Raw genomic sequence first — 23575 nt, 5'->3', positions numbered from 1 at the left:
CACCAATGCCTATTGTTGCTTGTATTCTTGATAATTGCCATTCTAATTGGGGTCAGATGGAATCTTAGGATAGTTTTGATTTGCATTTCTCTTAATACTAGAGATGTTGAACCTTTTTTCATATATCTGTTGATTGCTTATAGATCTTCTTCTGTGAAGTGTCTGTTCATTTCCTTAGCCCATTTGTTGATTGGGTTATTTGTATTCTTGGTGTAGAGTTTTTTGAGTTCTTTATATATTCTGGAAATTCGTGCTCTATCTGAAGTATGAGTAGCAAAGATTTTCTCCCACTGTGTAGGCTCTTTCTTCGCATTGCTGATAGTTTCCTTTGCTGAGAGAAAGCTTTTTAGTTTGAATCTATCCCAGTTATTGATTCTTGCTTTTATTTCTTGTGCTATGGGAGTCCTGTTAAGGAAGTCTGATCCTACGCCAACATGTTGAAGATTTGGACCTACTTTTTCTTCTATAAGATGAAGGGTCTCTGGTCTGATTCCGAGGTCCTTGATCCATTTTGAGTTGAGTTTCGTGCAGGGTGAGAGATAGGGATTTAGTTTCATTCTGCCAAAATCTCCTTTTCTTCTTTCTTGCTTTTTCTCCTATACTGGGGATGGATCCCGGGCCTTACCCATGCTAAGCAAGTGCTCCATCACTGAGCTGCCTCCCCAACCTTTTTAATTTTATTTTGAGACAGGGTCTTTCTAAGTGGCTGAGGCTGGCCTCAAACTTGTGATCCTCTTGCCTCAGCCTCCAGAGTAGCAGGGATTACAGGTGCGTGCCTCCATGCCCAGCCTGAAATTTGTTTTTAGACTTGTTTTAGAGCAATAGGCCAGTACAACTTCCTCTCAGATGATGGAAATGTCTTCTATCAGTTTTTTCAAATTCTGTAGTTACTAGCTGTATTTGGCTACTGAATGTAAGTGAAGAACCAAACTGCTAATTTTCATTCTAGTTACTTGTAGTTTATTTGTTTTTGGGGTGCTGGGGATGGAACCCAGGGCCTCACACATGCCTGGCCAGTGCTCTACCACTGAGTTACGCCCCAGCCCGCTTGTAATTTTAATAGCCACATAGGGCTAACCACGACCATATTGAACAGTACAGATTTTAAAGTCTGATTTTCTGACCCAAAGACATCTCATCTCTATTCTTGACTTCCTGTTTGGTCCACAACCTATTGCAATCTGATAGTGCCCCTCAAATACCAATGAGCTCAAGTCTCCCCAACTCCCCAGCTTCCTCCCAACTCCAGCACACCTGTTCGTCCAGGCAAAGCCACACCTGGTTCACATTCACCCTTCCATTTAAGGTCTCAGACCCCTTCCCTTTCCCAATCTTTTAAAAAAATTTTTTTAGATGTTGATAGACTTATTCACTTTTATTCACTTATTTCTATGTGGTGCTGAGACTCGAACCCCATGCCTCACACGTGCTAGGTAAGTGCTCTACCGCTGAGCCACAGCCACGGCCCCCCTTCCCCGATCTTTGCCAGCTCATTAATGCAAGTTCCTGCACAGAGAGCCTTCAACAATATGATGCATTATTATCATCATTATCATCATCACCAGTTTTTTTGGTTTTTTTCCTGATGAATCCAGGGCGGGTGTGTAGGCAAGGGCTCTACCACTGAGCCCCACTCCTCGGCTGGGATGTAGCATTTCTGATGTTTGTAGGGGAATGCTGTAATTAGCGTGATCCCGATCGCATTGTGTAATAGATCTTGTGTGTATCTGTTTAGCTGAGTGAGACATTGTGTTTTTGTGTTGTTGCTTTTTTTTTTTTGACAGAACAATTATTACTTCCTTTAACTTCCTGCAAAAAAGCTGCTTCCTAACCAACTTAGTGAGACCCTGTCTCGAAAACATAAATAAATTTTTAAAAAACTGGGGATGAAATTCAGTGAAGAAGCACCCTGGGTTCAATCCCCAGTACCAAAATAAATTGATAAATACAATCAAATAAATAAATTAAATCAGTGAAAAGAAGACCAGTAGAGCTGAGGTAGGAGAAGAGGGGGTGGGAGGAGAGAAGGGAAAGGCGGGGCGTCGGAGACTGAAAGGGAGCAAATTTAATTCCATACATGCATGAGTTTCTTGAAATGAACCCAACTATTATGTATAACTATAATACACCAATAAAAGAAAAAAAAACTTATAGGATTAAAAAGGTATGAAGCAAATATGGCATAATGTTAAGATTTTACAAACCTAAGTCATTTATTCTTATCTATATGTTTGAAATAGTTTATAATAAGTTTAGAAAAGAAAAAAAAACAGAAAAAGGAGGAGGAGGAGCTCTAGGAAGAAACCTGTTTAGATGTGATAGATGGAGCTCTTGCAACTACAGAGAGGCCGATGAGACACTGGGATGGGACAGCAGAGATGGGGAGCCGATCTGGTAGGTGCGATGTCCACAGAACCTCAGACCTGTCCTCCCTTTAGACTGCTCTGAGATAATAAATGAGCTTATTATAGAAAAAAGAAAATAGAGTTGCCTCTCCAGTCTGGGGTTGTGGCTCAGTGGTAGAGTGCTTGCCTAGCACGTGTGAGGAGGCCCTGGGCTGGATTTTCAGCACTGCATAAAAGTAAATAAATAAAGGTATCGATTGTGTCCATCTACAACTAAAAATATTTGTCAAAAAAAGTTGCTTCTCTGCAGAAAGGCAGAAATAAAACACAGACCGAGGCGTGTTCCTGGAGCTAGCAAATGCAGCGAGCATTTCCCCTCCAAGCCCAGCCACTTAGGAAACGCCTCTCAGGTTCTCTTCCTGATTTTAAATCTCTATGCATCATCCCTTTCTGCTCCAGCTCTTCCTTCAGGTAGAATGAAGAAGTTCCTCCAGTAGGTCTTTTGTTCGTTTGATTTTTGAGATAGGGCCTTCCTATCTCAGGCCAGCCTCAAACTCCTGGGCTCAAGGGATCCTCCTGTCTCAGCCTCCCAAGTAGCTGCGCCCGCAGATACGCCACCTCTGGCCAACGCTAAGACAGCCTCCTCTCATCAAGTCTCTGTTTGTGGTTATGTTTGGGCAGGCGTCCTCTGACACATCCTACCGACAGGGATATGTCTGTATGCTACTGATCTTGTCCATAATTTGACAAGTTTGTTAGAAGAGCCAGCTTGAGGGCTGGGGTGTGGCTGGGTGGTGGAGCGCTTGCCTAGCACGCGCCTGGGTTCGATCCGCAGCACCGCATGTAAATAAGTAAAATGCAGCTCCATCGACAACTAAAAAAAATTCATAAAAAGAACCAGCTTGACAAATATTCACTGCACTTCATGTATAACAAGCAGAAAGGCTGTCTTCTCTGACGAATCGTCCCGGAAAGGAAGGTCGCGTGGATTCATGTAACCCCTGAGTGTGGGGTTCCTGCCTAAGGACTCACCTGAACAGGAGTGGTTGTTTTAAATGTCCCTCCTCCCTGAGCACAAGCGCGTGGAGACCTCTCCCTCGTCACCGGCTTAGGGAACCAGGTTGCCATTGTTTTGAAGAGCCACATGCAGTGTGTGGCTGTCACTTGTCTGCTCTGCCATTCTGTTCCCGCTTCTGAGGACGGAACCCAGAGCCTCGGGCACGCCAGGCCAGGGCGCTGCCCCCAAGCTATATCCCAGCCCCTGCCCACACCGCGCAGAAATTTTTTTGAGACCTGGTCATACTATGTACCCAGGCTGGCCTGGAATGCATGATCCTCTTTCTTCAGTAGCTGTGCTTTTTATTATTTTTTTTTATTTTTTTATAGTACCCGAGATTGACCCCAGGGGCACTCAAACACTGAGCCACATCCCCGGCCCTTTTTTTATATTTTATTTAGAGACAGAGTCTCACTGAATTGCTCAGGGCCTCATTGAGTTGCTGAGGCTGGCTTTAAATTCTTGATCCTCCCGCCTCAGCCTCCGGAGCTGCTGGGATTACAGGCTGGGTCATTGCAACCAGCTAGGGCCCGGGTTCTCGACTGGGGACGAATTTGACCTCCAGGACATCTTTGTTTGTCACAGCTGGGGCGGGTGGGGGGGGCCACTGACTCAACGTGGAACAGCAGGCAGGACAACCCAGGCCACAAAGAGTGATTTGACCCAAAATATCCATGGTGTCACCTGTCCCCACTGTCTTTCCCGTGACTTGTTGGAGAGACTGGGACAACAGTCCTGTGTGCCGCCCCACCTTCTGGATTTGTCTGCTGCTTCCTGATGTTGTCCTTTAACTGATTCCTCTCCCCCCTCCATTTCCCGTAATCTGGAGGTTAGAGTGACAGACCGATGGGCGTCGCTCTGGGACAGACATGTCCTTGGGGAAGCTGTGAACTTCCCTTGGATCATAGCAGGAGGCCCGCCAGGCTCGCTGGTCCTTCTGGAGTGACATGGAGACTCACCTCAGCGAATGCTGGGGACAGTCTGCTCCTGTACCCAGCAAGCCCCCCTGCCGGCCACTCCCCGTGCCCTGAGCACACTGCTCCCTTGTCCTCCATATCTTCCTACCTGATCTTTTAGAGCCACAGGTGAAGGCTGCTCAAATCAGTGGCTCACTGCTGTTGCAAACATGGTGATTCTCTAATTCTCCCTTTCCTTCCATTTCTTCTTTAAGCCGGCACTCTCCTTGAGCAAAGGTTTTGGTGCCTATGTCCAGGGAAGACAACACCACACTGAAATCCTTACTTTTATTTACCAGTGTTTCCAGGAGGGAATTGGTGGAGAGGCATTTCCAATGGCATGACAAGGCAAGTGTGTGTTTGTGGCACAGCGGGGATTGAGCCTAGAGGTGCTTCAAGCACTGAGCCACATCCCCAGCCCTTTTTATTTTTTGAGACCGAGCTCACTAAGTTGCTTAGGGCCTCACTACATTGCTGAGGCTGGCCTCGAACTTGCAAACCTCCTGCCTCAGCCTCCCGAGTTGGATTACTTGGCTAGTGCAAGTGTATTTTTAAACTACTATTTATTTAGTTCTTGATTTTAAGGTAATCTTGTTATGTTGCTGGGATTGGTTTTCAATTTGTGAACTTAAATGATCCTTCTGCCTCACCTTCCTGAGCAAGCAGGGACCACAGGTGCATGTCACCGGGGCTGGTTTTTTGTTTTGTTTTAACGCAGAGGTCTTTATCCCCAGACCTTTTTCTAAATTTTGAGACAGGGTCTCACTGAGTTGCTTGGACCTCAATAAGTTGCTGAGGCTGGCCTTGAACTTGTGATCCTCCTGCCTCAGCCTCCTGAGTCACTTGGATTACAGGCATATGACACTGTGTCCACTCATGCCTAGCTCTTTGACTTTGAAATGGAGGGATGGAGAGTTCAGTGGTTTTCACATTTCTGTACTAATGCAATCGCTATCAGAGACAAAGATTATCTGGAGCTCCCCTTGGGCATTCCCTGCCATGGACTTAGATGGAATCTTTTCTCCTCTCCCGCCCCCTCCCCGCACCAGGGCGTTGCACCTCCTAGGGAAGCGCTCCACCACTGAGCTACATTCCCAGCCCTTTATAGTTTTGATTTTGAGACAGGATCTTGCTAAGTTGCCCAGGCTGACCTCAAACTTGTAATCCTCCTGCTTCAGGTTCTGGAGCAGCTGGGATTATAGGCATGTGCTACCTCTGGAATCTTTTGGTTGGAAGAAATGCTCTTGGGGCTTGGCTGTGCCCGTCCTAGGGTTCAGGAGGGATGGGATGTGAAAACAGGTCTTCTAGGCTCCCTCCCTGACAACAAAGATCCCACGGCTGGTCGTGGGACCTGAACTGTCTCACAGCAGCAGCTGCGAGGACTGAGTGAATTGTCGCCAACCAGGGTTTATTCCTGGGTGCCTCCTTCCTGGAGGAGTTGCTGATTCTTGGGGGACCTGACAAGGATAAGGCTCAGCTGGCACTTCCAGGAAGACTGGGGCTACTGCTGCTTTTTCTCTCCTATTTAGGGTCACACCCAGGGCACTGGAAAGTCCCAAGAAGGGAGATGGGCCGCCCGGGCTCTGCCGCCTCCAGCCAGGGGATCCTGGGGGGAGCTACTTCCCCTCTCCTGAGCCTCCATTTGCTCATCTGTCAGGTGGGGGAATGTTTCACTTTGCTGGGTTGTTGGAGGTTTCCCGTGAAATTACCTGGCCAGTGTTAACTCTGATCTCATTGCCAGATGTTCCCACCCGGAGCCTCTCTGCAATTCCGTCCACCTGGGTTTTGTGGGGTTCGCTTTTCTTACCACTCAGGCTCACCCCGAGGTTACTGGCAATGGCTGCATCCTTTTTTTTTTTTTCCCCTCCACCTTCTTATGCTGTTTTTGAAGCCAATGTGGACCTGCTTTATTTATTAATCTCATTGCTTATCATGTCTCTCTTACTAGAGTGCAAAGTCAACAGACTTCTCTGTTTTCTCCACTTTTACAACCCCGGGGCTTTGCGCCCAGGACACAGAATGTTGGCTGGTATAGGAAACAGACTCAGAGAGGTGGAGCCACTTTCTCAATGTCACACAGCAGCGCTGGGCTTACAATCTCCAAGCTCTCAGCTTTTTTGTCCTCCCTCCTCTGCCTCCAGGGGGATGAGGGTATAAAATTCAAGGAGGTGCCAAACAACCGAGTCATCAAAATAATGTTAAAAGAACACGAATAAATGCAAAACTAAATATTATGATGATCAAAATAGATAAAAAACCATTTGGCTTGGGAGTGAAATGTAGTTCAGTGGTAGAAAGGTAGTGTGAGTCTTGGGTTCAATCTCCAGCACCAAAAAAAAAAATAAGAATTAAAATATTGTAAAAACAAATTTTGCAGGGCGTGGTGGTGCAGGCCTGCAATCCCAGCAGCTTGGGAGGCTGAGAGGGGAGGATGATGGGTTCAAAGCCAGCCTCAGCAATGTTGAGGCGCTAAGCAACTGAGTGAGACCCTGTCTCTAAATAAAATACAAAATGGGGCTGGGGAGGTGGCTCAGTGGTGGAGTGCCCGAGTTCAATCCCTGGTACCCAAAAATAAATACATACATACCTACATACATTTTATTGAGTATGTTTAACACCCAACATGATGTTATAAGATACAAAGGTACCCACTAATCAATCCCACCTACTCAGGAAGCTGAGGAAGGGGGATTGCAAGTTCGAGACGGGCCTGGGTAACTTAGTGAAACCCTGTCTCAAAGTGAAATACAAAGTGGATGTAGTTGATAAAAAGCGGTTGTAGTTAGGTGGTAGAGCAACCCTGGATTCAATCCAGAGTTCTACAAAAACAAACAAAACCGAAACAAAACACCTCCTCAGCAAGAAAACCAAGCCAAAAAAACGGCCTAAGATTCATAGACAGTATATACGAAAATGGTTACTATACAGGAACAAATTAACATATTCATCATCTCACGAAGTTACCCATTTTTCCCTCCTGTGGTAAGAGCAGCTATAATCTACTCATTTAGAAAAATTGTGAATGCAAGGACTCGGGGTATGTAACTCCGTGGTGGAGAGCCTGCCTCGCACACGGGAGGGTGTGGGTTCGATCCCCAGCGCCGGTGATTTAAAACAAAAAAGTCAAAGACAAGATCTGATGCTGCGCTTGCGAGACTCACATCCCTAATCCCAGCGCCGAAGGATCCTGCCTTTATTTAACATTTTGATATTTTGCTCATCACGGATTATTTTCCCAATTAATTTTGATATTTAAAAACTACTGCCTTAGGACATCGTGCACCCTCCGACGGAGGTCTGCGCGTGGGCGCTCGCCCCCGCCCGGGCTCCGGTCTCAGCCTCTCCTCCCGCTGCACCCGCCGGTCTCCGGGGGCCCTGAGGCGCCCTGTCCCGGCGGCCGGGCTGCGTGCGTGGAGCCCTTCGGGCGACCCGAGCTTCTCGGGGAGCGGCTGCCCGCTGACCTTTGCTTATCGTCCGCGGCGGGATCAGCTAATTAAGTCCCCCGCCTTCGGGAGACCTTTCCCAGGGCGGCCGCGCCGCCTGAGCGGCGGAGATAGCCGCGGTCGCCTGGCCAGCGTGACCTTTCCCGGCCCGGTGGGGCGGGGAGGCTGCAGAGGACTGTGTCGCTCGGTGTCTGGGACCTGAGCTCGAAGCCCGCCTGCACTGTCCACTTCCACGCCACCCTCTTAGGGCGGCGGACAGTGGGGAAAGAGCGCCGTGATGTCATCGAACCCCGAGCCCAGCCTCCGCCGCTGACGTCACAGTGGGGCCGCGTGCGTCACTGCGTTCCGCCCTTGACGTCAGTGCGAGAGGCCAGAAACTGGCCCACTGTGAGAGGGAGAAGTGCGAAGGAAATCTTTCCTTTCTAGGCTTTTTTATTTGGTAAGTCATTTGAAGTTCGTGAGAGGACTACAACTCCCAACCGGCCTTGCGTGTCGCGCACGCGCACGACTTCCAACCAGAGAGCGCGGCAAACCTTTGGGCTAGATCGACATCCTTCTAGTCGAACCAGAAGGCAGGTTTTATAGCCTCAAACCAATCCCGGCTTCAGAGATCCCACCCCTTTATTCTTAGCCCGCTGCTTCCTTGCGGGAGTGACGGGCTCCGCTGCCTTTAAGGGTTCACTTTCCTTTGAGGGACATTCATATTGATAAATCAGAGTGCCGGGAAGTCGAGAGGGCGTTGAATAGCGTGGCTAGGGACCAATAGCTTATCGGAAGGCCCTGGTGCCGTCCAATCACTTCTCCCGGCACCGCCAATCACTCTGGGCCCGGCCCCTGCGCGTGACGTAAGTAGGGTGGGTAGCAACAGTTGCCCCGGTGAGGGAAACGGAGGCGCCATAGCCACGGTAGTCGTGGCGACCAAGCAACCCGGCAACGCGAGTCAACAACAACAACCGCCCGGTCGACCCCCACCCCCACCCCCCCCAGCGCGGCCTGGGGACCCTGGCACGTTCCGTCCCCCTCCCAACATCGCCTCTGAGACCTCCGAAAAGCCTTTCCGCGGACAGAAGTGGGGAGAAGCCGAGGTAACCGGGACAGCCCCGGGTGGCTGGCCGGGCCAGGGCAGGCGGTGGGGCCCGGGCGGCGGGTGTCGCTGTTATCACAGTCCAGGGGGAAGGGGCAGGCGGTCAAAATGGCGGCGGCGACTGTCGGGACCGTGGGGGAGGGGGCCTGGGCCCGGCTGGGGCGACACCACCCGCCCCCCAGCCCCGCGGCCCGTCCCCTGCGAGGGGCGGGCGCTCGCAGGCCCGCGGCGAGTGGAGGTCGACCGGCCCGGGCGGGGGGCTTTTATATGTCGGGAGGTGCGAAGGGGCGGGCCTAGAGAAGTCGGACCAATCGGAGCAAGAGAGGGATGAGGCGGGGCGAAGGTGGGTGGGCGGGGCCGGACGGCCCCCCACCCTCGGGAACCGGGTGGGGCAGCCACCGCCCGGGTTGTCCGGATCTCAGAAGCAATGTGAGGCAGCCTGTGCCGCGTCCCTTTCGAGCCCCGTAGTTATCCCCTGGATTCCGAACTTGGACAAGTGCCTGCCCCATTTGAGGCCTCAGTTTTACAACCTATGAAATGGGGAGAATCACTACTCTCTCCCCTTTTCTACATCACAGGGACTTCCAGTTCCTTCCAGGAATTTCTTTACAGCTCACCCTTGAACCTCTACCTCTGTCTGCTGTTTCTGAATATGGTCGGACAGATTAACTGTTGGCTGGTCTTGATTTCGACACTGCCCTACACTCGTCCACCTGCCTTTTTCTCTCTGGCAGGAGTGAGGAGGTGACAGTTTCATGGAGAAGTTGTGGGCCAGGAGTAGATTTGGTTTTAATCTGGAGGATTTAGTTTGCAGAAATCGAAGCCCATGGCAGGGAAGAGGGGTTGTGAGGGGTTTAGAGGAACTGAAACTTTGCTGCTTCTCTCTCAGCTGCTGTCTTAGTTCTGGGGTGGCCCCTGGTCTGGGGACCTCGTTCCTGGAGATGGGACTTTTCCTAGCTGCCGTACCCATCAACGTGTTCCCTTCTGGATATGGGAGGCAAATGGCGGCAGAGGAAGTTTCTTAGATTCCTTAAGCCACTTCTCTTGGCCAGACACATGTTTTTGTGTCAAGTTTGTATCAACAGGGTCACATGTCATGAGGAGGTACCAGCCTCCAGAGCCACGTGGCCAGGAGCAGGCGCAGCGGTCAGAGGGAAGGGGAAGCAGTCCACATTTGTTAGAGGAGAATCTTTGCAACTGCTTTTTGGGGCAAGAAGATCCGCCAACCTGGGAAAGATTTTTTTTTCTCTAAGTAGCCAGCCAGGCCAAGTCTGTTTTGCTTATTCTCTGTCTTGCTTTTGAACTTGAGGTTGGTGTGCAGACTGCAGCCCTTTTCTTTTAAATCAGTCAGTAAACTCCAAGAAAAAGAATCATTTCAGGCATTCCCCCAGTATTTGAGATTCTGCTGGTGGGTGGGTAGGGGTCTCACTTCTTCAGGGGCTTTATTTGGCTTAGGCCCCCTCGGAGAGGAGAGGCAAGGCTTTTTGAAAGTTAAGACGTTGTGTAGCCATAAGTGTTCACATCTGGTGGTGGCCAGAAGATTAATTCCCTTAAAAAAGAAAGAGAGAAAGAAAGTTAAGAGAGATAGAGATTAATTTTCAGTAAAACCCTAGAAATACCAAGTTGCTGAGAAGGATTGTGAGCATCTCCTAGGAAACCCGTCTTTGCACAGTGATGGTACCGATATGTCGCAACCTTCTCTCCATACCAGTGATTTTGATTGGTGACGGGCCTGAGCCTAGGTCGTTTAACTCAGGACCTAGCCAAATGGGCTTGACTTGGTTTACTTGTCCTTGAAACCATCCGTTTCTAGCGGCGTGCTCTTGGCGAGTTTGCTTAACTTCTCTGGGCCTTAGTTTTCTCTCCTCTGAGCTAGGGGCAGTGATCATTTCAACCTCACATTGCTGTGCTGTGGATCCCATAATCTGATACACGTTGAGCATCGAGTGCGTAGTGATCGCCCGGACTGTTGGGCTCTGCTGTCATTATGATGATTGTCACTTCCTGCCCAGCCCTCAGAATTAACCGTTGGTATTTATTTTTGTCATGTTGAATTGAGGGAGAGCACAGTGGCTTTGAAGGCTGACTGACTGGCCGGCTGTGCGATGAGGGCTCCAGAAAGCTGGACACGAGGACTCTGACTTCTGGCAGGACAGTGTTACTCCCCGTGCTCTTCGGTGGCCTTTCTCTGGCCTTGGAAGAGTAGCCGGAGGGAAACTTCTCCCTGGGCCTGGGCCTGGGCTCAGACTCTGTCTCGGGCGTTCCAGGCTGAGTGAGCAGGGGGTGTGGGAGTGTGGCTCAGGTGGGGGCCTGGGAGGGTGTCTGGAGGTGCTGTGGCCCCTTCTTCCATCACATGCCCTGCCGCTTGGGGCAGGGGTGGCCACAGCCCCGCCAGAGCTGGCCGTCAGAGAGCAGCTGCACAGAGCGAGGTCCTGCTGGGCAAAGAGGTTTCTCCCGTGTGCACTGTGTTCCTAGCTGGGGTGTCTGTACTCATGGGACAGTAAGAGTTGAGCCCCTGGGTGCTGGTGGTGCAGCTCAGTGGTTGGGTGCTTGCTGGCATGTGTGAGGCCCTGTGTTCTGTCCTCCGCACCACGCACTCTCCAAGAGTCGAGTCCCCAGTGTGTGCCCACCAGTGCCCTAGGGGCTTGGGAGGAGGATGGGCACGGCAAGGTCTCCACCCTCGGGGAGCTCACCTTTCCAACTGTGGAGGAAAGAGGAGCCGTGAGTAAGAAAATAAACAAACAGGAAACAGAGTGCCAGGAAGAAAGGCAAATGGGGCGTGTGCTCGAGAGTTCCTGGCAGAGTCCAGGGGCTGCTGAGAGCAGAGGAAGTGACATATGAGCTGAGACCTAAATTATAAGAAAGAACCAGAGGTAGAGGGGAGTGTGGGAAAGCTAGTCAGAAAGAAGAGGTGATGCAAAGGCCCTGAGGCAGGAAGGAGTCCAGAATATTCTTGGACCAAGAATCAGTGTGGCTGGCACATCTGGACTGAAAAAACAGGAACAGGAGGGACCAGATCCTTCAGGGCCCTATAGGTCATGGGAAGGACTCTGGATTTTATTTATTCCCTATGACATGGAGCTTTGGCAGCTTTTGAGCAGAAGTAGGACATAATAGGAATTGTGTTTTCAAGGGATCCTGAAGACTATAGAGGCAAAAGCAAGGACAGGAATTTCAGGGGTCCAGTCAAAAGTGACAGCAACTCCAGGTGGCACAGTGTTGATGGGGTTGAGATACGTACCCAACTTTAGCATGTGTTTTGGGGAAATGATTGACAGTAAACTAATTAGATATAGAGGACAAGGAAGGCGTGCATCATTACATTTATTGTCCCACCCCCTGCAGATTCATTCTTGAAGCCACTCTACAAAGGTAACCATGATGCATGCCACTTGGTTAGCATCTGGCACCTGTAACAGGGCTCAGCACACTGGGACCTGGTGCCTGGTTTTGTTTGGCTGGTGAGCTAAGAGTCATCTTTACATTTAAAAATTGTTACTTATTTATTTTTTATTTTTTGTTTTTCTGTGGTGCTGGGATTTGATTTTTATATTTTTAAATGACTGGGAAAGATCCAAAGAAGAATATTTTGTGACATGAATATTTCATGACACAAAAATTGTATGAAATTAAAAATCTCAATGGCTAGAAATAAAGTTCTATTGGCACACTGCCTGCTCGTTTGTTTACCAATTGTTTACGGAGACTTTGCACACAGAGGCAGAGTTGAGTAGTTGCAACAGATGCTCTCTGCCCCCAGAAGTCAAAATATTTGCTGTCTGGCCCTTTATAGAAGTTTGTATGATCTAAAGTAATTGGTTCAGATATTCTCCAAAAATCGGCTATTAGTTTTGAGGGAGGTGCAGCCACTGATGCTTTTATTGGCAGATTCATTGCCAAGGAGCAGGTTGCTTAGCAGTTCCTGTGTTTGATGTGCCACGTGTCATAAGGATGCTCACATGTATGGGGAATGCCACATGCTCTGTAGATGTGTCTGATGGATCACTCTGTAGGGACGCAGGCTCTCAGCCCTCATCAGTGCCTCTCCAGGGAGGAGGCCTGCAGGTTTTGTGTCCTTAGGAGGAAAAGGCGCCAGCAGGTGTGGAGCTTTTAAAGCCCTTTCCTCGTGGGAGCGTGCCATCTTTCCTAGGGCTGGGGAAGCCTAGACCAGGGTTTAAGAGTGACCCCAGGACCACTTGCCCTAGAAGCATCTGGGGTGGCCAGCTAAGACAGATTCCAGAGCCATCTCAGACTGGGTGGTGGTGCCCAGGAATCTGCATTGTAACCAGGTCCCCAGGGGATACTGATGAATGGTACAGTTGGCTTACCCTGTGCCCCCCAAGAGCTCGAGGGTTGTTTCTGCCTCCTCCTACTTCTGTCCCCACCAGGCCTGAATATTTGTTGAGCTCGTAATAATGGTAATAGCACCTGTCACTTATTTGTGCTCCCTGGGGGGCGAGCCGATCTCATTGGATCCTTGCTGTGGCACTGTGACTCAGGCAGTCCCATCATCCCCAGGTGACAGATGGACACACTGGGCTCCAGAAGAATGTTAGTGAACGTCTGAGTTGAAACAGCGCCAGGGCTCACGTCAAGTGGGTGTGACACCAGGCAGACGGGCTGATGGGCTCCTGTGACCCCCGTGCCTGGGCTGGGCCAGATTTGGGCCCCCTGGTGCGAGGAGCCCCAGAGGGCAGCCTGTGACACCAGGAAAAGTACCTTCCTCCAACCCCTGCCCTCCCTCAGCTCACCGTGTGTGGCAGGCGGCCGCCTCTCCTCTGCAGGCGGGCTTTCCTGCTGCCCAGGGCCTGGCAGGGGAGACAGGGCTGGCTGCCCTCTGCCCCACTGGGCAGGAAAGCCCAAGATAGCTCCCACTGTCTGAATGGGGGCCGTTCCACCCATCTCTGCCCTCGTCCAAGAATGACCAGGCCAGCAGAGAAGCTGTCTCCAGGGCTCTGCCGGAGTGGCCTGAGCGCAGAGCTCTGGCCACAGGAGGGGAGGTGGCCGGAGGCATCTTGTCTTTCCTTGTGCCTGTGAAAGGGCCAGGCTGGGCCGTGGAGCTCACCTGTAACCCCAGCTCCTCTGGAAGCTGGGCAGGAGGATTGCAAGTTCAGGGCAGCCTGTCTCGAAATTAAATGAGAAAGGAAAATGGGCTGGGACTTGACTCGGTGGTAGGCGCTCGCCTAGCACGCATGCAGCCCTGGTTCCATCCCAGCAGCAAAACCACCAGGAAACACCAGGGGCCATTTCCCAGGCGCTTTCCCTGCCTCCCTCCCTCTTTCCCTCCCTCCTGGTGGAACCCAGGGCCTGGCACGTGCTAGGTAAGCGCTTGACCACTGAGCTGCATCCCCGGGCCTCAGGGCCCGTCTGATGTGCCAGACCCTTGGCCAGCCATCGCCCACACGCCCCGACCCTTGCCAGTTAGCCCTGCATGGTTAGGCCTGCTGCTCTCCCGTTTCGTAGGTGGGGAAGCGGAGGCCTTTCCCCCAGGCCGCACAGCCAGGAAGTGGCTGCAGTCCATTGCTCGTCCCGCCGGCTGCAGGGCTCGGTTCTCCCTGCCTTATTGGACACTTGCTGAATTTGGCATCAGACGTGCAGCACCGAGGTCCTGGGACAGGGAGGACGGGCTGCAGGCAGAACAGGGTCTCCGCTGCCCACTTGCCTCCTGTGGGCGCTCGGGCGGCTCCCCGTGCTTCTGCTCTGACTGGGCCTCGGCAGGTGGCGTGGGCTCTGAGGCTGGTGCTTAGGTATCTGGGGGAGAAACAGGAAGACGCCGCACCTGGCTGGCAGCTCGGGCGCCTTCTGGGATCAGAGACCTGCTTCAGCTCCCCGGCAGCTCCGCCGGGAGGCCCCGGCAGTCCACCCAGCCTCTATTTTGCACAATGGGCATGACCCGTCCCCGACCAGGGCTGCCGGGCGGTACACAGTGGCTCTTGTTTTGCTTGCTCTGTCCCCTAGGACATCCCACTCTGGTCACCCTGCAGCTGGCAGGCTACCTACAGATGCTGCATGGCACGTAGGTGCTAGAGGTCACTGCAGAAGAGCCGTGTGGTTTCAGACGCTGTGAGTTGCTGCACTTGAAGGTGCCGGCTCCAGCCTCTCCTGTTGACCATTTGTTCGCTGTCCCTCAAACACTCAGGGGCTGGAGATGGGACCCCTGAGCCTTCTGCCCTTCCCTACTGAGGTGGGGCTGAGCAGGAGAGAGGCCAGGCCTGGCCCAGCACCCAGAAGAGGGCCCGTGACCTTTAGCAGCCAGAAAAGCTGCCTCTGCTGCCTGGCCAATCCTGCCCGCTTTTGAGGCCTGCAGGGACTGCTCTGCCTGCGCCTCCTGCTCGCCCCCAGCCTCAGAAGGGCACTTGCACCCGGCTTGAGCTCAGAGATCCATAACTGCCCCTGGGCAGAGGGCCCTAAGGCCTCCGTGGCCACAAGCAGCTCAGGGGGCACATTTTGGACTTGAACATTTTCCCATGTCTGACACCAAACTGGGAATAAGACTCAGCTGAGAATCCCAGTCCCAAATGTCGGGGACATAGGACTGGCACCGGCTGGCCCAGAGACAGCATGGTGAGTTTCCATGACTTACCAGCTTAGCGCTCAGAATATTCTGCTTCAAACCCAGCCCTGTCACCCCTACTGTGTGGCCCAGGGCAAGTGCCTTACCCTCTCTGAACTTCAGCAACTCATCTAGCAGACTGAACCTAAACCCAGACATGGTTGTTGCAATGTTAAAAATGAAACAACATAAGGGAAGCTCCCAGCAGTGTCCAGCTAGCAGGAGCCCCTAAAAGATGCCCAGAACAGGGGAAGAAGGAAGGATGGGGGCAGCCACTGGGACTTGCTGGTCCTACCCCGTGAGAGCTGCACTGTCGCGTCTGAGCGGGCACACAGAGCCACCAGACGGCCTCGGCTCTCCCTGGTTAGGGAGCCTGACCTGACATGGACATGTGGGGTCCAGCAGGTGCCCGGGGCTGGAAAGCAGGATGCGGGCCAGGGTGCGTGGAGGAACTCGGGTCAAGGTCCGGCCTGTCCACCCAGCGCCCCCGCTGTCGAGGGTCCCTTCTGTCTGGCCGCCAGCCTCAGGATTTAATTAAGTTAGTGACGAACTCGCTGCATCTCTAGGGAGCCAGGAGCTGTCCCTGCTGCGGATTAATTCTTGTTTTTCCTCCTCCTTTTTTTTTTCTCTCTTCCCCTCCTTCTTTCTTCCCAAGGAAGAGAAAAAAAAAAGCCTTATTTATTCTCATTTTCCCACTGTTGGCATGGCAACACCGGCGTACGTTACCGAGCTCCAGGCAGCCCCACAAGCATCCCAGCCACCCCAGGCCCCGCCCCAGCCCCAGCCACCGCCACCCCCGGCAGCGGCCCAGCCCCCCCAGACACCCACTGCCTCGGCCGCCCCCCAGCCCCAGTATGTCACCGAGCTGCAGAGCCCCCAGCCCCAGGCGCAGCCACCGGGCAGCCAGAAGCAGTACGTGACGGAGCTCCCCGCCGCCCCAACACCCTCGCAGCAAACTGGCGCGCCCACCCCGTCCCCTGCGTCCCAGCAGTACATCGTGGTCACCGTCTCCGGTAAGTTTGCTCCTGCGCCTGGACCAGGGAGCCCTGGGAGGAGTCCGGGCCTCGCCTCCTGGGCATGGAGGCCGGGTGCACCCAGCCCTGGGGAGAGGGGCTGTCGGGCAGGAGAGCGCTGATCCCAGTCTGCCACCTCCCATCCTGAGTCAGCTGCTGGAGGAGGGGACCCCGGCACTCCTGTGGGAAGCCAGCGCTCGCCAGCCCCCCGCCTCTCTGCCTCCGTCACCTCACCTGCAAAGGGGTCATCGTGGCTTCTGTAGGGTGCTCATGGGGGGGCTGGCCCAGAGCAGGTCCTCGTGTCACCTCCCCTCCCTAAGGAGAGGCTCCAGGGGCTGAGCAGGGCTGTTGGTCCAGTCAGTGTGGCCAAGTGGCCGAGTGTGACCGAGAGCCCCTATCCCCCATCCCACCTGTGGACTTGGAGGAGAGGAGCAGGAACTTGGGTCACGCTGTCCGCAGGCTCTGCCGCCCTCCCTGGTTCCTTCCCGGACCTCCCCAGGCCGAGCCCGGGAGGAGGCCCCAGCCAGCACTCAGCAGGGGGGTCTCATCTTCAGCTTTTTCTGGGTGTTGCTTCCATTTTTCTTCCATCCTCATCCCGAGCTCAGCTTCAGGGCTGTCGTCCCGCATGGGCCGCCGCCCGCTGCCCCCTACCGGGGTGTTGCTCCCAGGAACGTTGGCAGGTTCTGCTCGTCTGGCGGTTGAGGGCTTGGTGTCCGTCTTGCCTACCTCACAGCAGCAGTGGGCAGTGGGCACGGTGGCAGGCCCCAGCCACAGGCTGGACCGGCAGTTTCTAGATGTGCTCCGTGGGTGAGGGGTCTCTGTGAGACCCTGAGTCACAACTGCCCCATCCTTTCTGGACTGAAAAAGGACCTGGTGGTCCCCAGGATGCTTTTTAATTTATTTTATTTTTTGTACCAGGGATCAAACTCAGGGGCACTTAGCCACTGAGCCACTGAGCCACGTCCCCAGCCCTGTTTTGTGTTTTATTTAGAGACAGGCTCTCACTGAGTTGCCTAGGGCCTCGCTAAGTTGCTGAGGCTGGCCTTAAATTCATGATCCTCCTGCCTCAGCCTCCCAAGCCCCTGGGATTACAGGCGTGCGCCACTGCTCCTGGCTAGGGTGCTCTTTTGAGAAACCATAATTATGGGATTTCTCAGCCCTTGGAGACCTGACCCCTTGTCCTCCAAATCTTCCCCACCAAGGGACTTTAAAAGTGCCACGTGATCCGTGCCCTTGCTAGTAGAAGCCAAACCCATTGCCTGGCCTGCCCCCCACCCAGCCCGCCTGTTGCCACCTGTCCCCTGGCACGCCTGCTCCAGCCCCGCTGGCCTTTCCGCAGCCCTGCAGACCAGGCCCAGTCTGCCCCTGGCCGGCAATGCCTCCACCTGCGCACTCAGCCCGAACCCTGGCCTGGGGCTCGCTCCTTGGGGTCACTAACCCGAAGCCCCCGACCCTTCTCGTTTCCCCTCATTCCTCTTGCCACTCACTGCCTTTCCAAGTGAGGGGAACGATGACGTCGACCATTCCCGTTATCCCGGGGCAGGTCTCGTCCCTAAGTCTTTGTGAGCGGAGGACACCTAGCGTAGCCATCACAGCCCCCCAGCCCCTGGGTGGCCAGGAGCAGGCAGGAGTCCTCGCCGTGTCCCAGAGCCGCTCAGCCCTCGGGCGTCTGGCTGGCTGGGTCCTCCCGGCTGAGGGTCTTTCCTGACAGTTTGGGATCTCCACAGTGGAAGGTCTGGAGGAGGCAGTGGCCTCGGGCCCAGAACGCCCCTGTCCTGGCCTCCCCTCCCCCAGAACACTGCAAGTCCTTGCTCTTGGCCTCAGTGTCCAGCTCTTCTTGGCAATCCCCCAGGGAGGCCCCCGTACTTCAAGGTCATGGTCACTATGTGGTCTTCCCGTCAGACAGACCCAGGTGAGACGTTCACTGGCTGTGAGGCTAGGGGAGGTGGCCTCCACCCCTGCCACCTGAGTGACATGCTCTGGGGCACTGCACACCCATGGGGGCAGAAAGCAGGGAACCAGCCTGTGGCCCTCCCAGGCTCGCTCGGTGGTGGGGCAGTGCTCGGGAATCTCCTTCACAGGAGTGAGCCTGGCCCAGCAAGGTCGCCAGGCCATGCCTCCTCCCTGTGTCCCGAGGAAGAGGAGTTGGCTGCCACCCTGCCCTCAGCCACTCCCCAGTCCCCAGCAGGGACCTCCCAGCTTAGCATCCCATCTCAGAGTGGCCTGGGCCACATGAGCCAGCCCCTGGGCAGGAGGGGAAGCTGACACCCGCCCGGGGCTGCTCCAGAGCCGGGAGCAGTCAGCACTGCCCGGGAGCCCCGGGAGGTCACGGCGGGCAGGTGGGGAGGTCCTGGACCCAGACCCGGACGTCGGCTAGCCACAAGCAAGAGCTGCGCCAGCAGCAGCTTGTCCAGCTCGGCCTGGCCAGCCCAGCTGAGGTGACTCTGGGGGTGAGGGGAGGAAGCTCAGGTTTCCCTGGGCTGGAACAATACGGGTCCATGATCCCCGTCCTCAGTTGCCACCAGACTTTCACCTAAAATCTGAGGCAGGTGTGGCTGTGCACACCTGCAACCCCTGTTACTTGGGAGCCTGAGGCGGGATGATCAAAAGTTTAAGGCCAGCCTCTGCAACTTAGTGAGATCCTCAGCAGCTTTAGCAAGACCCTGTCTCAAAAAATGTGGCTCAGTGGTCAAGCACCCCTGGGTTCAATCCCCGGTGCCAGAATCAAGCCAGACCCAGTCCCGAGGCTGAGGGGGTGCCGTGGGCTCTGGAAGCCCCCAGGCCTGCCTGAAGTGGTGGGGCAGCCCCTCTTCCCTGCTGCTCTCACACTGGCGTTCCTTGTGTCCTGGAAGGGGTGTGTCCAGAGCAGGGGACAGAGGGAAGCTGACATGAGAGCAGAGTCCAGAGCTGCCCACTACCCGAGCCCCTGTGTGAAGTCATCCCCGGGAGCAGAAGGACGGGAGGGATGGGGCCAGCTGGCGCTGGCTGTTGATGGGGAAGTGGGCCCCAGGGGTCCAGCCTGCCCCGCTGAGAAGCAAGCCTCCGAACTTCTGTGGTCTTCCCCGTGCCGCCCGCTTGCTCAGTGCAGGCAGGTAAGGTGGAGGAGGTCCAGAGGGGAAGCGTGGGCCCGGAGTAAGGGGCAGCCCCTCGTCAGATTCACAGACAGGAAATCGACTGCCACTTCCTGGCTCGAGACAGCAGGGGCCTCAGAGTGGAGATCACAGGCCCAGTGTGCCCCCCAACCCACTTCCCCTCTCAGCTTCCCCTCCCCAAAACACAGCAAGGGTGAGACAGAGGTGGAGGCCGAGCCCTGGCCACAGGCGGACAGGCACTGCACACAGGAAGCCCCACGTCTGAGCCCAGACTCACCCTCCATATTTCATGGCGCGTCGCATTGTGCCTACTTGCCGGGCCAGCAGTGGGTGCGGAGGGTCCCAGCACTGTGGGCCACCCCAGACTCAGGATATAAACAGGACTGCTTCCTGGGGCAGATGCCCAGTGATCTCAGCAGGTCCCAGACACAGTCCCACTCCAGGATCCGCCCCTGGGGCCAGCCACCCTCTTTACTGCCCACACTGTGCCGCATGGACATCCAGGTGTGCCAGGCCCTTCACGTGACTCAGGGCTGTCTCGGGTTTCTCTCGGATGGCCGCTTGGTAAAGGCCTCCTGCACAGCTCAGAGAAGCCTAAAGCAGATGCAAGGGAAGATTCCAGCCAAATAGTAATCCATGCCCCTGGACTTGGCCACACAGGCAGCTGTCCAAGCAGGGCTGGGATTGTCCAAATGCCGGTCACACCGCGTGGCCACAGGGAGGCTTCTCCCAACATCTGGCAGCCCTCGCCCCCAACAGACACACTCGTGTTCTCTGCCTTGGCCCTGGCCTTGCGGTCCTTGAATCTGCATGCGACAGCCCTCCTGCTGTGGCCCGGACAGTCTCTTTTGTTCCCCCACAGTGAGGACCAGCTCCCCACTTTGGAGCATGAGCCCCACCAGCCCCACCCTGGGGTGCTCTGAACCTTGAGATGTCCCTGTGTCCGAGTCTGCACACCACCACCCTCGGTGCCTCGCCCAGGCAGAACCAGTGACTCTGGGTTCTGCATATAGTGTGAGGTTCCTGTGGGCACAAAGGGAGGCCTGTCCTGGCCTGCCAGTTCCCAGCTGGGTGACCTTGAGCAAGCCACTTCCCTCCCTGTTTCTGTTCCTTTATGGAGACAGGTAGGGAGAGCACTTCTGGGCTCCAGCTGCGGGGAGAGCCCGTGTGGTGCGAGGTAGAGCAGAAGCATATGCGTGTCTGAGGCTGAGGCCCCCAGTCCTGTTGGGGGATGGGTGACCTCTGAACCCTGCAGGCACGCCCCCCAGGAAGGTGGGGCTGGGGCCTTGACTCCTGGCATCACAGTGGAGTGAGGCCGGCATACCTCCGTCCTCATCTGCCCTCAGCCTCTGGAGCTGCTGGGGCAGGCCAGGCCACACAGGCAGGGCAGGACAGGTGAGGGTCTCCTGGCCAGGGCCTCTCAGGGACACTCTTCCTCCCTGCCCCCTACAGCCCCTGCTAATCACCCAGCAAGATGTGCATGAAATCTGACCCGTTCCTGCCTGATAGCATCGCTGGGTACCAGCCTCCGTCCTGCCCCAGACGCTGCCCCCGCCCCATGAAGGCCCTTCTCAGGCACCCACAGGGAGGGGACCGTATCCAAGAGGGCATGCGGGAGTCTGCGTCCCTGGTCCCTCGTCCCTCGGGGGATTAGCTCTCCAAGGTTGTGGGTATAAAGCTGCCTGCTCTTCCTACAGAGGCAGGCCAGGAGGGAGGAGGGCCCAGCGGGCATCCCTGGACAGACAGGCAGGGGGCAGGGGAGCGGGCAGGCGGGCACCATGTTCTATGATTGCCTCTTCTTAGCTGCCTGTCAGCGTGAGTACCCTCTGTGCAGCTCCGAGCCCCTTGCTGCCCCCTCCAGTCCCTTGAGGTCAGGGAGGCTGGGAGGGGCACCTGGCAGTGGCTGCCACGCTAAGCAGCCTTCTTTCCTGGAAGCTGGGAATCTCGCTGGGTCTAGCACCGTGGTCCTTCTGGAACTGCCAGGTGGAGGGTGGTCAGTGCGTGCCCTGTGTGCAGGTCCTACCTGCGGGGAGCAGGCCCGCCCGCCACTTCCATGGCATCAGGGCTCCTCTGTCACCCTGTCTGGATAAGGAGGGTTGAGGGGGCTGCTCCCTGGGTCCTGTGCAGTCCCTGCCCGTGGGCACCGTCAGGGACTCCTGGGGAAGCCGGCCTTGCGGGACTGGCTCCAGCCTGTGTGGTGCCCTCCAGCCGACGTAGGCTCACTGGGTGCCCCTCCCACAGAGGGCGCCATGCGGGCCAGCGAGACGGTGTCAGAGGCCAGCCCAGGCTCCACGGCCAGCCAGACCGGCGTCCCCACTCAGGTGGTTCAGCAGGTGCAGGGCAGCCAGCAGGTAGGACGGGGGACAGGCCTGGTGGGGGCCGTGTAGGTCGGGATCTCTGGGGTGGCGCCTTCCCTCCCGGGCCATCTGCTCACCTGCTCTTATCAAGATGTGCATGTCCACCGCCCTCCAGCCGCCCAGGCCGGGCCTCCCCGGGAAGCCAGCCTGCTTAGCTCCTTGTGCTCTGCCCCTGCAGCGGCTGCTGGTCCAGACCAGTGTGCAGGCCAAGTCGGGCCACGTGTCACCCCTCCAGCTCACCAGTATCCAGGTGCCCCAGCAGGTAAGCCTCCCCGGGGTGGAAAACCAACCCTGCAGCCTTCTGGGATCAGTCCTCGCCGGGGTGGAGGGACAGGCCCTATTCTGAGGCTCCCCACCTCCTGGCCCCAGTGGCAGCGTCCACAGCATGAGACCCTTTGTCAGGGACGCTCAGGGAGCAGCTGCCTGAGTCGTCTTAATGGAGAAGTGAGGTTGGCGAGGGGTGGCGGGCCAGTAGGCAGCCCCGGCATCCTAGAGCCGGAAGCCCCAGGCCAGCAGCGGGAGGGTGTCGGTCCTACAGAAGGCGCGTTTGGCGGACAAGGGCTCACCCCATCTCCAGTTGATCAGCTCAGAGTACAGTCGCATATTTGCAGGGGGCGGTGCTGGGATGGGATCCAGGGCCCCGCCCGTGCAGGGCGAGCGCTCTACCACTGAGCGGCAGCCCGGCCAGTACGATCAGAGCCTAAGGATGGGAACACACTTGGCATGGCCCGTGCGGCCGGGCTCCCCGGGGCCAGGCTCCAACCCTGCTGCTTCCTGATCTACCACCTCAGATGAGCACTTGCGCCTTCCTGAACCTCAGTGTCACCCCCTTGAAGTGGGACAATAACTGCTACGCTAGGGCTGTTGGGTGGTTCCCTAAGCTGATGGGCACAGAGCACGTACGTCATCATCTGCCACCTCACAGGTGCTCTGTAAAGCCACCCGGGCTGTCGTGGGTGATGGGTCCTCCTCTTTCCCTGGCTGTAGGCTCTCCCCACGCAGCGTCTGGTGGTGCAGAGCACAGCGCCAGGCAGCAAGGGTGGCCAGGTCTCGCTGACAGTCCACGGTACCCAGCAGGTGCACTCACCCCCGGAGGTAGGTGGTCACCCCTTAGGACACTGTCCCTTGTCCTGTCTCCCTGCTTCAGTCGTGTACCCCCATAGGACACTCAGGGTTCCCTGCCGGGTGCTGCTCCTTCCTCTGGAGCGCTCCTGTCCTCCCCACTTCTGAACTGGCCCTGCGGCTGAGCCGAGCTGCCGTGGGCTCTTACTGTGGGAGGAGGGGGTGCCATCCTCCCTGGGTTGAGGTGACCTTTGCAGGTGCAGCTCAGGGAATGGCATTAGAGGACACAAAAGTGGCATCTGCAGGGTGGGTGGAGCCCCTTCCTGAGAACTTGAAACCACACGGGATTGTGGGGACCCACAAACATCGGCGAGGGTGCTGGAGGCAGGCAGGAGGCCTGGAGCACAGGCGTCAGCCTCGAGCTCAGGGCCCGGGCCTGTCTCCGCCGTTGACGCTGCCGGGCCTCTCAGCAGGGCTTGGAGCCTTCCCAGCCCAAGCTTGTCTGTGTGTGAAAGAGATGAGCAGCCAGGCATGGTGGTGCACACCTGTGATTCCAGTGGCTGGGGAGACTGACAGGGGGATCACAAGTTCAAGGCCAACCTCAGCAACTTAG

General features: G+C 55.6%; 1 protein-coding gene across 2 annotated transcripts in view; it reads left to right on the top strand.

The window, feature by feature from the left end:
- Positions 1-8649: 8649 nt before the first annotated feature.
- Positions 8650-23575, top strand: part of Rfx1 (regulatory factor X1) — a 28986-nt gene continuing 14060 nt past the window's right edge. The window contains exons 1-5 of one of the 2 annotated variants that reach the window (XM_047531078.1): positions 8650-8886; positions 16094-16451; positions 21785-21894; positions 22079-22162; positions 22888-22995. In XM_047531078.1, coding sequence (XP_047387034.1) covers positions 16142-16451; positions 21785-21894; positions 22079-22162; positions 22888-22995 — 612 coding nt within the window. In that variant the 5' untranslated portion in view covers positions 8650-8886; positions 16094-16141. The remainder of the gene's footprint in view (positions 8887-16093; positions 16452-21784; positions 21895-22078; positions 22163-22887; positions 22996-23575) is intronic. The other variant, XM_047531079.1, reaches the window with a different exon arrangement.

The sequence above is a fragment of the Sciurus carolinensis genome, chromosome 17, assembly GCF_902686445.1.
Source record: "Sciurus carolinensis chromosome 17, mSciCar1.2, whole genome shotgun sequence".
In the NCBI taxonomy this organism is placed as follows: domain Eukaryota; kingdom Metazoa; phylum Chordata; class Mammalia; order Rodentia; family Sciuridae; genus Sciurus; species Sciurus carolinensis.
This window is presented reverse-complemented; position numbering and strand designations above follow the sequence as displayed.